This window comes from Strix aluco, chromosome 5 (assembly GCF_031877795.1).
Source record: "Strix aluco isolate bStrAlu1 chromosome 5, bStrAlu1.hap1, whole genome shotgun sequence".
NCBI classification, from domain to species: Eukaryota; Metazoa; Chordata; class Aves; order Strigiformes; family Strigidae; genus Strix; species Strix aluco.
The window spans coordinates 29,470,583-29,484,423 of NC_133935.1; the positions used below are offsets into that span (position 1 = coordinate 29,470,583).

The 13,841-nt window shown below is 52.9% G+C and overlaps 1 protein-coding gene across 3 annotated transcripts; it reads left to right on the plus strand.

Annotated features, from left to right (window-relative positions):
* Positions 1–933: 933 nt before the first annotated feature.
* On the plus strand, positions 934–10,966 carry MCM5 (minichromosome maintenance complex component 5). 3 transcript variants are annotated; one of them, XM_074826520.1, is made up of 17 exons: positions 934–988; positions 1,230–1,412; positions 2,315–2,441; positions 2,548–2,676; positions 3,131–3,303; positions 4,546–4,701; positions 4,798–4,964; positions 5,575–5,746; positions 5,928–6,039; positions 6,809–6,952; positions 7,255–7,320; positions 8,254–8,430; positions 8,533–8,645; positions 8,906–9,034; positions 9,299–9,441; positions 10,028–10,155; positions 10,605–10,966. In XM_074826520.1, the coding sequence occupies exons 2-17, from the start codon at positions 1,246–1,248 to the stop codon at positions 10,704–10,706; spliced, it is 2,205 nt and encodes a 734-aa protein (XP_074682621.1). In that variant the 5' UTR covers positions 934–988; positions 1,230–1,245; the 3' UTR covers positions 10,707–10,966. The 3 variants fall into 3 exon arrangements, 2 of the variants coding, with proteins under 2 accessions (XP_074682621.1, XP_074682620.1); XM_074826519.1 differs by having other exon boundaries at positions 957–1,017; XR_012623516.1 differs by lacking the exon at positions 9,299–9,441 and having other exon boundaries at positions 957–1,017.
* Positions 10,967–13,841: the final 2,875 nt, after the last annotated feature.

Sequence of the window (13,841 nt, forward strand, 5' to 3'; positions counted from 1 at the left end):
GGTGTTTTAAGTATCTCAGCCATTGTGCTATTGCTCACTGGGTGTGAGCCCAAACAAGTCTTCAGAGGTGAAGACTATGATCTTTATATCTGGTTTCTCCGCAACATGAGTTGGTTTCTTTCCCACCTGCTACAGTTAAAACCTCCCTTGCAACGCACTACGCTTCCCAGCTTTGTTTTCATTTAGGATGTGCACTACCGTATTTCTGAAGGGCCAAAATTCCTACCCAATAACCTGACAGCCTTCCCCCAAAATTCACTACTAGTCAGCAGAAAAGTACCTCAGAGAACACATATCCTGAAGCAGCAGCAGCTTGTTTGCAGGCCATCAGGCTTCCTGCTCACTGTCATCCCTGTGGGGCCCCCGCCAGACCTCCCTGCCCACCACTTCCCCACAGTATGTCCCACCACATCCCGCAGGTTTCTCCTCTGTCCTGCCATCCATGGCTGTGGGCCTGCTGCACTGCACCTAGACCAGGCCAAAGCTCAGGCCCCTCCTGCTCACAGGGACACATCGCTTAGGCCCAAACACCCCACCAAACCCCACAGGCTCCAGCTGTCTGCAAGGAGACTACAGCTGTAATTTCCTTTATTCTCGGTAATTAACGCCTCCACCTCGCCGCCGACCTGTGACGGCCACGTTTCCACCCACAACTAACGCTCTCCCCCGCCCGCAATGGTTTCACCCGCGCGCACTCCCCTCCGCGCACCGCCACAATGGTCTCGCCCAACCGCCATTTCGCCTCCCCCAGCTCTTCTCTCCCAGATTTCGCGCCAAAGTGCGTCCGGCCGGCAGGGGGTGAAGAGCCCCGGCCAATCGGCGGCAGAGGCGGTGCCGCGCGCTTCCTCTTGGGGCGGGGCGGGAGGGCGGCCGGGGCCCAACCCGCGGCGGCGCGCGGCGGCCGGGCCAATCGGAGCGCGCGGTGGTGGCGGCGCGCGCCCCGTGCTGCAGTTCGGGTTCCGCCGCGCGCCGTTTTTGCCGCGAAAAAGTTGGTGGTGGCTTCTTGCGGGCAGCGGGGTGCGGAGCGGGGCCGGATGGGGGGTCGCGAGTGGGGTATTTGGGGTGGAGGATCACATGGGGCACTGGGGGTGGGAGAGGACGACGGGGGCTGCGCGAGTGCGTGGGGTGCAGTGCAGCAGGGGGCGGGGGGGGGGGGGGCAGGATCCCGTGGGGCGTTTGGTGCGGAGGAGGAGGTTGCTGGGGCTGACCGTGCGCTCTCGCCCCTGCAGGGGAGCAGCAGTCGCCATGTCCGGCTTCGATGACCCCGGCATTTACTACAGCGACAGCTTTGGGGGTGATGCGTCGGTGGACGAGGGGCAGATTCGGAAGTCGCAGCTGCAGACGCGGTTCAAGGAGTTTCTGCGGCAGTACCGGGTGGGCACGGACCGGACAGGCTTCACCTTCAAATACAGGTGCTGCTGTGACCCCTTTTCTCTGTCTGTGCCTTTACCTGCTCCTCTTTGCACATCCAATCTGCTGTTAATCTCCCTCCTGCTACGTGTACCCCGGACATACAATAGCAATGTCAGCTTTTCTCTGCCCATAGACTGTAAAGAGCTCTTTGTCAGTATAAAAATGTTGTTCTCATTTAACTGTGTAGAAAAACTGAGGTCTGGTGTTCTCTCAAATGTTTAGGCAGCCAGCCAGCAGCAGAGGTAGCAATAGAGGGATCCACACTGCCAAGCTTGTACCTAGTTCTGAAATTCAATGTCTGTCTTCAAGTTCTAGGGCTTTCTGGTCTGGAGTTTTGTCTTGTATTCATTAAAATCAGTGCAGCACTGTCCATGTGTGCCTTCTGAGGCTGAAGGTCTCTTGGCCATCCTTTTGCCTGTGCAGTTTGGAGACACAACTGTGACAGAACATGGACATGTATCATGCAAGGGCTGGGACAATCTTTCACCTTTCATCTCTGACTTTTACGCACCCTGGCCTTTTTAAGGAGAATGTTGCCTCCTATGCTATTACTTCCTTTTTTTAAATCATATTTTGGGTATAATAGGTGTTATCATGTGAGAAGTTTTCTAATTGCCTATCTAGTCATGTAACTCTAGTAAACAATTGGTGCTATGCTTTACACTGTTACTGTAAGCACTGGTGTCCCTGGTCTCATATCACATTTCAAAGTGGTTTTGGATGAAAGATTTGCCTAGGTCCCCCTACATTTCTCTTGGCACTCTCTTGATTTTCCCCATTTGCTTTCCAAACCAAGGACTCCCTGCAGAACCTGCCTTCTCTGCTTTCTGCTTGTCATAAGGTCACTATGGGTGACTGGTGCTTTCTGCCACGCCATCCTTTACCGCTTACTGTCTTCTAGGGATGAGCTTAAACGGCACTATAACCTGAGTCAGTACTGGGTGGAGGTGGAGATGGAAGACTTGGCCAGCTTTGATGAAGATCTTGCTGACTATCTGTACAAACAACCAGCGGAGCACCTGCAGCTGGTAAGGATGGAGGAGGTTGGCAACCTGGAAACATTGTCGCATCATGAGAGCGACCTTGAGGATATACTGCAATATACCCATAATAGCCTAGTTCTTCCCTTTGTAGTTGGAAGAAGCGGCAAAAGAAGTTGCAGATGAGGTCACTCGTCCTCGTCCTTCAGGGGAGGAAACTCTCCAAGACATCCAGGTGATGTTGGTATCGGATGCCAACGCAGCCAACATCCGCAGCCTGAAGGTGAGGTGAATCAGCTGTCGTGCTGAGCAGCGAGTAGCAGGGCTTGCTTCTGTATGGGTGTGATTGCAGGGAAGCTTTTGGTACTTTACCACATAGTTCAGGACATGCATTGTACACTAATTTACAGGCAGGGATACTCTGCAACTTAAATCTGACTGTAAAGGACTGTTATGGCTGATTTCTGCTGTGGGTATGTTATTGCTGTTAGTGATGTTCTGCATGGAGTGTTTTGTCCTTTTCTTTATTACTTTGAAATCAGAATGGCTACATCATGCAACATTCCTCTACTACTGTAGAGCGAAAGAGTGACATCGTGCAGGCTTTTTTTTGTTGTGGTACCTTAGTCCCATGAATGTGGGAAGTGGAGCTAAGAAAGAACTGTATTTCTTCTTTAGTTTCCTGTCCATCCTCCAGTGATGACTTTCTCACCTTCTCTTCATCTTTTCCCTTTCAGTCTGACCAGATGTCCCACCTTGTGAAGATCCCTGGGATTGTAATTGCAGCAACCCCAGTGAGAGCCAAAGCCACCAGAATATCCATCCAGTGCCGCAGCTGCCGCAACACCATCAGCAACATTGCGGTGCGCCCAGGCCTGGAGGGTTATGCTCTCCCCAGGAAATGTAACACGTAAGGACTGATAGAGGGGATGCATGCTGCAGGCTGGTGGGGAAAAAAAGGCTGTGTCCCCTCCTCCTGCTCCCCTTCCATCCCATGCGTGCTGCATAGTCAGCTCCCTGTTGCACAAGGCAGAAGCATCTGCGCTGCTCCCTGCCTCCTCCCTTCCTGTTGCCCTTGTGCCTGTGTGCACCCGTGGCTGGCAGGCTTTAGCTCCATCCATCTGTGGTCACACTAGTCTGGATGCTGCGTGACAGTGCTACAAGCAGTGCTGAGCGGCCATGTCCAGGGGGTTCTTTTTATCTGTTCATTCCTGCCTTCAGCTCTCCCCATAGTGCTGTGTTAAGTTGCTGTCCTAACTTCCTATCTTGTTTCCACGTTCCCTCTCCCCAGGGGTCAGTTTTGCGGTAGGTTCTGTAGGGATGCTTTGCTACTAACCTTCAAATCCTGCTTTACCAGCTCTTGATGCCCATGCGAACTGTAAGCATTAGGCTGCCACTGTGCTGCAGCTCTCACGCCGACCAATCCTGGTGGGTTGTGTCTGCTCATGCCTGGCAATATTTATTTACTGTGCCTTATCTCTAATGCGGCTTGAGAGGACTTTGGGATAGGGATCATTCTTGCATGTGGTCTGTACAGCACCTTGCATTGATCCTTGACCACACAAGTGCATCTGCACTCTTGTGTTATCCTCCCGAAAGCCCTGCATGGAGTCAGGCATCAGTAGTGATGTACTGAGACAGCAGCAGGACATAGAGGTGCTCCTTGTCTTGGAGGGCTTGTAGCCTAGCAAGGCAGATACATCTCGAGAGAGTGGGAGGTTGATGGCAGCCTTGTGACATTGCTAATTGTTTTCTCACCAGAAACCACTTAACATTTGCTTTGTGCACAACGTTATAACAAAAAATGCCCTGCCGTATTGCTGAGTCTATACTGTTACCTTCTGTGTAATTAATGAATTGCCTTTCTCCCCAGTTTTAACTAGCAGGGGAGAGGGGGGAGGCAGGGACAGTACTCAGACAAGTATCACCCTGTCTTAGGCTTGTTATCATGCCTGCTTTTGGCAGCTGTTGAAGACAAGATGGGTGGCCTGGTGAGCCTTGGTTCAGTGCTGTGTGACTGCCCTTCTCACCTGCTCGGCACTGCTCGGAGGGGTGGCTGCTCTGGGCTCTGTCACTGCTATCCCCTCTACAGGGGGACTCCCAGGGGTGGCTCTTGAGTGCCAGCAGCCTTCCCTGGTTGATCTCTGTACAGAGAACAAGCCGGCCGCCCAAAGTGCTCGCTGGATCCCTATTTCATCATGCCAGATAAGTGCAAGTGTGTGGACTTCCAGGTCCTGAAGCTGCAGGAGTCTCCAGATGCTGTGCCGCATGGGGAGATGCCCCGGCACTTGCAGCTGTACTGCGACAGGTACCAGTACTGTCTCCCCACCCTGACCCTGCTGGGTGTTGTTGGTGGCATCCTTTCCCCCACTACCATCCTCTGCTTTCCCCTTCCTCCTTGCAGGTACCTGTGTGACAAAGTTGTCCCAGGGAACAGAGTCACTGTCATGGGCATCTACTCCATCAAGAAATCTGCCCAGAGCAAGAACAGAAGCCGTGACAACGTGGGCATTGGCATCCGAAGCGCTTACATCCGCGTGGTGGGCATCCAGGTGGATGTGGAGGGCTCAGGTGAGGGCTGCTTTTGGTGCCCATCTGGTCTGTGTTGGTAGCCTGCTGTTGGGAGAGTCCCCTTCCTGAACAGTTTCATCCTTCAGGAAGGACTGTATGAAATCACAGTCTGAGTTCTCTGCTGCTTATATAGCAGAAGGTTCAAGCCAGTCCAGGAGTCTAACTTGCCCTGAATGCTCTATAGTCATGTCCTTTATGACTTTTTCTCAGTGATATCAAATGAGGAGGCTTCAGCCTGAGTCCTCCAGGGTATTTAAGTGCTTTTATCTTATTAATCTTAGTGGAAATCTATTAAGCCATCCCTGAGGATCTGGGCTGAAGTCGATGGTTAAAATTGAGCTATGTATTTAAGACATGGTCCTGACTGTAATTCTCTCTCTACTTCCTCCAGAGCTGCTTTGCCCAAGATCATTGTTTTTTCCTACCAGCGTCTTAAGGACACAGACTGCCTCACTGGGATAGCAAATGCCCTCTCCACCCTTCCCACCTGGTGGCACTTGGCATGATCTTCAAGAAGGGATTTTGGTGGTAGTGGGTGTTGGGGTAGTAGTGTCATTTACTTTAAAACACATTTGTTCGCTGTTGAGTCATTCTCCTCATCCCTGTACAGGACACAGCTTTGCTGGCTCAGTGACTCCTCAAGAAGAAGAGGAACTTCGTCGTCTTGCTGCCATGCCCAACATCTACGAGACCATTGCCAAGAGCATTGCACCCTCCATCTATGGCAGCACCGACATCAAGAAGGCCATTGCTTGCCTCTTATTTGGAGGGTCTCGCAAGAGGTGGGGAAAAGTCAGCCTGGTGGAGAGTGAGTGGTGGCAGGGGTGTCATTCATGGCACAGAGCCCTCGTACAGTCTTCTGGCAGTGCTGCCAGCTGCCTGCCCCTCATCAACAATGCTTGATTATCAAAATAAAGGCTCATCCTCTCTCCTCCCTCTCTTCTTCCCACCCTGTCACTCCAGGCTCCCAGATGGGCTGACCCGCAGAGGAGACATCAACTTACTGATGCTGGGTGACCCCGGCACAGCCAAATCCCAGCTGCTGAAGTTTGTTGAGAAGTGTTCGCCCATTGGGGTAGGTGGTTTGAGGTGTCTGCTTGTAGCGCAGCTTATTTCTTCCTTCTGCTCCTTGCATAGCACTGAAGACTAGACTGTGGTCACAGCAGATACCTGCCCATGCATCCACAGCTAGACTGGCTGGTAGAGATGCGAACTGCTGTTTCTGGTGCTAGCCTGGAAGAGATGGGGTGTAAGACAGGGGACAAGGGAGGGAAGGGGAAGCAGGTAATGCCTTTCATTATGATGTAAGCCAGGCTATTTGCGGATGTCCAAAGATGTGACTGGTGCTGTTGTTTATTGTTGAGACTTGATCAGCAGAGAGGCTGTCTGATCATGACAAATGAAGTTGACTGCATCTCAGACACGGACCTCCAGGCTGAGCCCAGGCATGAAATTATATTTTCAGCTGTGTTTTCTTGTAGTCTCTATTAAATTCAGCCTCTGACTGCGTTGTTCCCTTGGGGGGAAAACAGCTATTGCAGCAGTCTACCAAACAATGAATCATTCCCTGTTCTGTACTTGATACTTGTATTTGTGTGTCTGCAAGCCCTCTGGTGCATCACAGCTGCTTAGTCCGAGGCCTGGGACTAGGCAATAGTCTTGCTCTGTACCCAGCAGGTCTGCTTTGGGCATGTGCTGAGTAGTTTTCCTGGAGGTCCTTGTGTTGCCTCCAGCAGCTCTGGATTTTGTGATGTCTGTGTGTGCTTTGTCCTCCCCCTGGAGTGGTGGGCTCCTGGGTCCTGCGGTGGCTGATGTGCTGTCCCCTTCCTTGTCCCACATGCTAGGTGTACACCTCCGGGAAAGGCAGCAGTGCTGCTGGCTTGACAGCCTCAGTGATCCGCGACCCTTCCTCCAGGAGTTTCTTCATGGAGGGAGGAGCCATGGTGCTGGCAGATGGGGGAGTGGTGTGCATCGATGAGTTTGACAAGGTACCTGTAGGGCTGACTGCATAGGAGCAAGGAGAAGACCCCTTAGGCTGCCAGCTTTTCCTGGGAGAGCCCAGAGCTGCAAGAGAAAGGGCAACTCTCCTGAGGTTGCCTCACTTTCTTTCAGGAAAGGTTGGGGGATGGGGCTGCAGGGAAATTCTGGTTATGTCCTACCCTCTAGGGCAGAGGTCCTTGGAGAGTTTTACCTCAGGGTCAGCATCAGTGGGTGTGTAGCTGAGGTCTGGCAGTGGCTGATGATGACTTTTTTTTCTCCTTGCCTCATTTCTTCCACCTCTGGTGAGAAGATGCGGGAGGATGACCGCGTGGCCATTCATGAGGCCATGGAGCAGCAGACCATCTCCATTGCTAAGGTGAGGTGCGGGTGTGTGTTGCCCCAGGGTGGGAGCCTGACTTGCTGCTGGGTTTCTGAGAGCCCAGTGGTCATGCATCTTTTGCCGAAAGTGTCCATTTTGGAGTCTAGGCAGTGGTTTTGATGGTTAGTAGTTTCTTAGATCTGAGCGGTCAGCCCTGCCTGTAGGCTTTGGGTTGTGTTCTCTGAGGCAGCCTGAACTTCAGCAGGACTGAAACGAGCTCCCTCTGCTCTGCCTGACCTCTGGTCCTCTAGATTTAGTAGTTCTGCTGATGTCCCTGTGTCACAGCCTGATGTCACTTCTGGTTTTTTCCTTCCCACTGCTCTCCACCCCCTCATAAGATCTACAGAAACTGCCTAACATCCTGGTGCAAGGTCTTCTCTTAAATCAGAGATTCTCTTCATTTCTACTGCTCAACCTTTTTTTGTAGCACCTCTGCTCCCTCCTGGTCTCTCTGGCTCACCCCTTAGCTGTTCAGAGAGCACCCTGGTAACAGAGCACCCACCACGGCTTTTCCTTGCTGGTCACTTTTGCCCTGCTACCTGCAAACCTGCGCTTTGCCCCTGGGGCTGCCCAGGGGGACTCAGCCCTGGCCACCCAGTTTCTGGCTCAACTCACGAACTTGGGATGGGATCTTGTGTGTATTTGCCATGACATTTTAAATGAAGTCACTCAGTGCTCAAGTCTCAGCTGGTCTCCTCCTTCAGAAGGACATGTAGGTCCAGCCTCATGTAGCTCCTGTGCTGACCCTTCTCCAATGTGGAACCATTACAGAGCAATTGAGTACTACTTAAGGAGTTTTATTTAAATGCAAGTGATTGAGGACAAGTACTGCAAACTGCTTTGGACCTTTCACTACGAGTTAATAGCCACCTAGCCCTGCTGTGACATGGAAGTGGTCTTGACCCCATCCATTTCTCCTTCCACTCACAGGCAGGAATCACAACCACACTCAACTCCCGCTGCTCAGTGCTAGCAGCTGCCAACTCTGTCTTTGGGCGCTGGGACGAGACCAAGGGCGAGGAGAACATCGATTTTATGCCCACCATACTGTCCCGATTTGACATGATCTTCATCGTCAAGGATGAGCACAACGAGGAGCGAGACATGGTGGGTCAGGGCATGTGGGTGTAGCTGGGACTCATGGTGCCCCTTTTTCAGGAGGGGGAGGCAGGGGGGTTCCTGCTGCCTGACTGCCTTCTGCTTTCCTAGACACTGGCTAAGCATGTGATGTCCTTACATGTGAGCGCCTTGACGCAGACCCAGGCCGTGGAGGGTGAGATCGACCTGAACAAGCTGAAGAAGTTCATCTCCTTCTGTCGGACGTGAGTGAAAGGCATGGCTTTTTGGCAGTGCCCAGGCTGCAGAGTGGGAGGTGGTGGTGGTAAGTGAGCTGCGCAGCTGACATTTGCAAGTGCTCTATCTGGGTGACCTTTTTTTAACTCCTGCCTTGAAAAAAAGGAAGTGAGAGCAGCTTGCAAGGGTGCCGGAGCATGGCCCAAGGAAGTGAAGGGTGCCCAGAGACCCCCCTGCCCAGGGGACCCTCCCCGGCAGCACTGCCTTCAGCTCCTCTCCCCTTTTGCAGGAAGTGTGGCCCTCGGCTGTCGGCAGCGGCAGCGGAGAAGCTGAAGAACCGCTACATCCTGATGCGGAGCGGCACTCGCCAGCATGAGCAGGAGAGTGACCGCCGCTCCAGCATCCCCATCACCATCCGGTGAGCAACCCCACACTCCTCACCCCACTGAAACCCTCGGGCTTGAGGTTGCATCCCTGGGAGTCATCTGGGGTAGCCCAGGAAGGGGGTTAGAGGGGTGCTGGGGTTTGGGAGAGCCCTCTGTGAACAGAGCAACACTGGAGGTGCCACAGGGAGGGGCAGGATGTGCCTGGAGTGGGGTAGGTGGGGGTATTGGGGGTCAGGAGTAAAGAGAAGACCCCTCGAGCCACCATAGAAAGCAGGAAACATCTCCGTTGGCCGCAGGCAGCTGGAGGCCATCGTGCGCATTGCCGAATCCCTGGGGAAGATGAAGCTTCAGCCCTTTGCCACCGAGGCAGATGTTGAGGAGGCCTTGCGGCTCTTCCAGGTGTCCACACTTGACGCGGCCATGTCGGGCAGTCTGTCAGGTGAGGGGGAGATGCTCTCTGCCGGGGGCAGGAGGGACATGCTGAGCCTGGCTGCTCAGCACAAAGAGAGACAAGCTCCCCTGCCAGGACCAGGCTGGCAGGGGGTGCCACCATGTACCCCCTGGGCAGGTGCTGGACTTGCTTTCTGACCAAAGGCAAAGCAGTGCCTGTGGCAGCAAGAGGCTGTCGTGGCTGTGGCTCATGAGGAGATGAATGACAAATGACACCAAGGGTCTCCACCCATGCGGGGCAAGGGAGGGATGGTCTGGCCCCTTGTGGTCCCAAGGGCAGAGTCTAGTGCTGGAGGTGTTTTCCCAACCTGTTTGTCCTCTAAGCTCTTCCCTGTGGGGGTGGAGACAATGTTTCCTTGGGAAGCAATGCAGCACAAAGGGTTTCAAAGAAGCTGCAGCAGTCAGGTCCATGTTCAGCTGTGTCTTTGAAGCTCCACAACCTTTGGTGGATTTGCTCATGGGTTCCCCAAAGTCTGAGATATGCAGGTGTGATGGGAGACATAGGAGATGGTCACTCTGGCTTTGAGAGTGACATCTGGCCAAGTGCAGAGAGCTCACGCAGTCTCTCCCTCCAGGGGCAGAAGGCTTCACGACACAGGAGGACCAGGAGATGCTGTCCCACATTGAGAAGCAGCTTAAGCGCCGCTTTGCCATTGGTTCTCAGGTTTCGGAGCACAGTATCATCCAAGACTTCATGCGGCAGGTGGGCCAGGGACCCCCGTGGAGGGTTGGGCTGTGAAACCAGGCACTGCAGGCTGCTGCTTGAGGGGTGAAACCAATTCCCCAAGAGGTGGCTGGAGAGCCTTTTGGTCATATTTATTTCTGAAATTGCTTGTAGGGAGTAGTGTGCAATGTGATTGCGGAGTTTAAGGGGACCGAGGTGGGAGCTCCTCTTTCTGCAAAAGCACTGAGGTTTAGGGCTATTCGGGTAGTTTGGGGTCCTACCCTTGAAACCAGAACCGCTTGATTTGTGATACTGACTGCAGTCAGACCTGAAATAGTGAAATGGGAAAGGAGCATCAGCACCTAGTGCCACCAGGCTCCCTCCCTCTGGAGAGGTACAGCCAGGCTTAGCGGTGATTGCACGGTCCTGCTGGACTCTGGTGAGCTTTTCCTTGCCAGCTCATCTCCTCCTGCTCTCCTTTTGTCTAGAAATACCCAGAACACGCCATCTACAAGGTGCTGCAGCTGATGATGCGGCGGGGGGAGATCCAGCACCGCATGCAACGCAAAGTCCTCTACCGCATCAAGTGACCTCCCTGTCCCACGTGCAGGAAGGGAACTGCTGCTGCCTGACACCTGTCCACATGTGGGCAGAGATTCCTGTGGGGTCAGTGCCTGCTCCTGGAAGAAGCTTTTCCTTGGCGAGCCAAACAGCCTGGAGCCTCCCTCTTGAACAACCAGGGTTTGGGGCAGTCAGGTTCCCTTTGGGTGCTCTGTCCCTGTGCCACACCAATGTTTCTTTGAATTCCAAAAGCTTTTAGTTTGTATTAAAATAAAAACTGATATTGGTAGCCCAGGGTCTCTGACTGCCTGGAGGGACAGAGGGGATGTTGGAGGAGGTGTGGGATTTTGTTTGGAAAGGCATCCCTCCTCCTTGCCCTGTGTTACCCACTGCCCAGTGTCCACCATGTGGTCTCGAGGCGGGATGCATACCCACGGGCACCACCAGCAGTCCTGAAGGCAGAAACTAATTTCTTGCTCAGGGTTTGATCTACCTATTAAGGCATAAATCCTGTTGGTGCAAGCTGCCACCATCTTTACCTATCTGCCAGTGACAGGAAGGAAACGACCTGCTGTTCCCTGCTTCAGAGCTGCTCTTTGCTTATCCCTCCTTCCCATCTCCCAGGGCTGCGGTAGGCAAATGCTTTACCCTGCAGTGTAAAGGGCTGCATGAAACCCTTGCTGGAGGCATCAGCAGACCCCCCGTCTCAGTAGGGTAGAGCAGTGCCAAGTGAGGATGGCGGTGCAGGGCAATGTTCAAGAGCTGTGTGCTTTCCTCCCCATACCTCTACCACCTTGTTTGTGTGCTGGCAGCCTTGGGGAGGGATGTCCCACTCTCCAGGAGCCTCTCCTGGGCTTTCTGCTGCAGGGGGCACTCACCTACCTGTGTTTGCTGCATGACCTTGCACTTGTCAAACTCTGCAAGTCTTTGTCATTTCTAGCAAACTACTATTGGTTCTCTTAAGTGTCCTCCCAAAGACATAAAGTGCGGGTCGGTCCCTGCCCTTGGCAGCTTGGGGCCAGCTCGGCTGTGTGAGGGCACTGGTGGGGGACTCTGAAAACAGCATAGCATTGGACATTGCAGGCGAGTGAAGCCACTGCGGGTGCTGGAGAGGCTGCTGCTGTGTCTTTGAGTGACCTTCAGGCTGAAAAAAACACCCCAGGAGAGGCTTCATTAGCAAAAGAAACGTTCAGGGCCAGCAGAGGGTACTAGAGCCTTGAGGATGCTGGGCTGCGGCGCTGCATGCATTGCTGCCTCCTCCTCTGAGAGGGGAAAGAGGGGTCCCTTTGGGCTTGGGTGGTGGGGTGCAGGGTGCGCCCAGCCTGGCAGCTGTCACACAGGGGCTGGGCTCCACTGTGACCCATGGGGGCCAAACAGGATCCCTGTTTGCTTCTGTTTAGGCATCTTGAGAGGTGCGTGGTGCACTCTGGACATAGCTGGAGCTGGTTATGGAGTTGGGGATTCATCTGCAGGGAATGGGGCCATGGTAGCCCTGACAAGATGGGCTGCACTTTGGAGAAACAGCCCCCTGCTTTTCATCTTCCAGTTTTTCAGACTGGCCCAACCTGTGTGGAGGGCTGGAGGGGAGAGGAGGCTGGCCCAATCCCTGCAGGGATGGGTCTCCAGAAAGCTTGCACTGGTGACTTTACTGCCCTATATTTTTGTAGGTGCCAGACACCTCGTGGGTCTTTTTGGACCAAACAACACTGGGACAAAGCCATCACCCTTCTTTTTCCTTTAAAAAAAGAGATGCTTTCTCTCCCCACACTGCTCCCTGGCTGGGGAGATAGCTGTCCTGAGCTGCTGCTCTGCAGAGAAGATAGCTCCATGAAGGAAGAATAAGTGGAAGTGAGAATAACAGGGCAAGATACTCACCTGGAGACTGAAGTTCCCAAAACTGCCAGTGTCTGTTTGAAAGCATCCCACCCCCTTCACAAGCTCCCATGCCCCTGGTCAAGCACTTGATATTTTAGCATCAGGACGTGGCCCATTAGAGCAGGGTCAACACAGCCCCGAAGCAGCAGTGTGGTATCATGGCTGTTCCCCTGCTATGTGCTCTAGCCCATGCAATGCTGTAGTAATGGGTCCTACAGGTCTCAGCCCCTGCCACACTTCCCCAGTACCTTTGTTGTTGCTTTGGAGATGTTTTGGAGACACTAGTGGTACCTGTCTTATCCTTCTAGAGATGCAGCAAGAGCAAAGCAAACAGGTGAGTATGGGACCTGTACCAACAGCCTGCTGTTAATGCTGGCTCTGGAGGAGGCTGCAAGCCTCTGGTCCCAGCCTTGGAAAGAGCACCCAAGGGCTGGGTGGGGAGCATCCTGGGAAGGGAACTGGGAGGGGAACACAGTGCAGAAGGCTCTGTTTCCATCACTATTCTTGTTTCTTCCCTTCCCCTTCTCCTTCCCTTCCTTCATCTGAAGACCTCCCCCCAGCCTTTCCCTATGATCTTTGCTCTGTGCTGGAGCAGTAGCATATGGCTGGATTTTGGCTGCTGACTGCCAGCGGTGGTCATGTGGTGTTCACGGGTTTTAGAAGAGCCAACATCTCAAGGTACATAAAGCTATGGTGGGTGTTGGCAGGTGTGGAGGTTGGAAATTCTTTTGGTTGGTTTTTGTTGTTGTTTTCATGACATGATAGGGAGCAGAGTTATATTTCTGTGACAGGGATCAGAATGATTGATCTCTTTGTGCTATGAAATGTGTTGATTATATGGTACGAGGTTATGTAAGTGTACGTACAGTTTGAAACAACATTGTTTAGCAATTAATGTACTCAGCTCTATCACAAGAAGCAGAGCTGGGATGTGCATAACTCTGGCATTATCTTGGAACTTGAGATCATTGATTAGTAATGGTTTGTTTTGATCATTGCACTGCAGATGGAAATTTTGGGAGGAAAAGCAGTTCTCATTTGGGTAGAGTGGTAGTGCTTGGTGGTATCTACTTGATAAGGGATTGGTGGTCCTCCTGATGAAGATGACCAGATTTTTCCTCACATGATAGCTCCTTGATAAAGGCATGGTTATCCTCCTGGTGAAGGTGTCTCTTCTTGGTCATCCCTGAGGTTTTGGCATGCTGACACTTGGGACAGAGTCCCTGTCTGGCTGTCCTTAGATGACCAAAAATACTATTCTCAAATGCAAGGCCAGCAAGGAGAGTAAA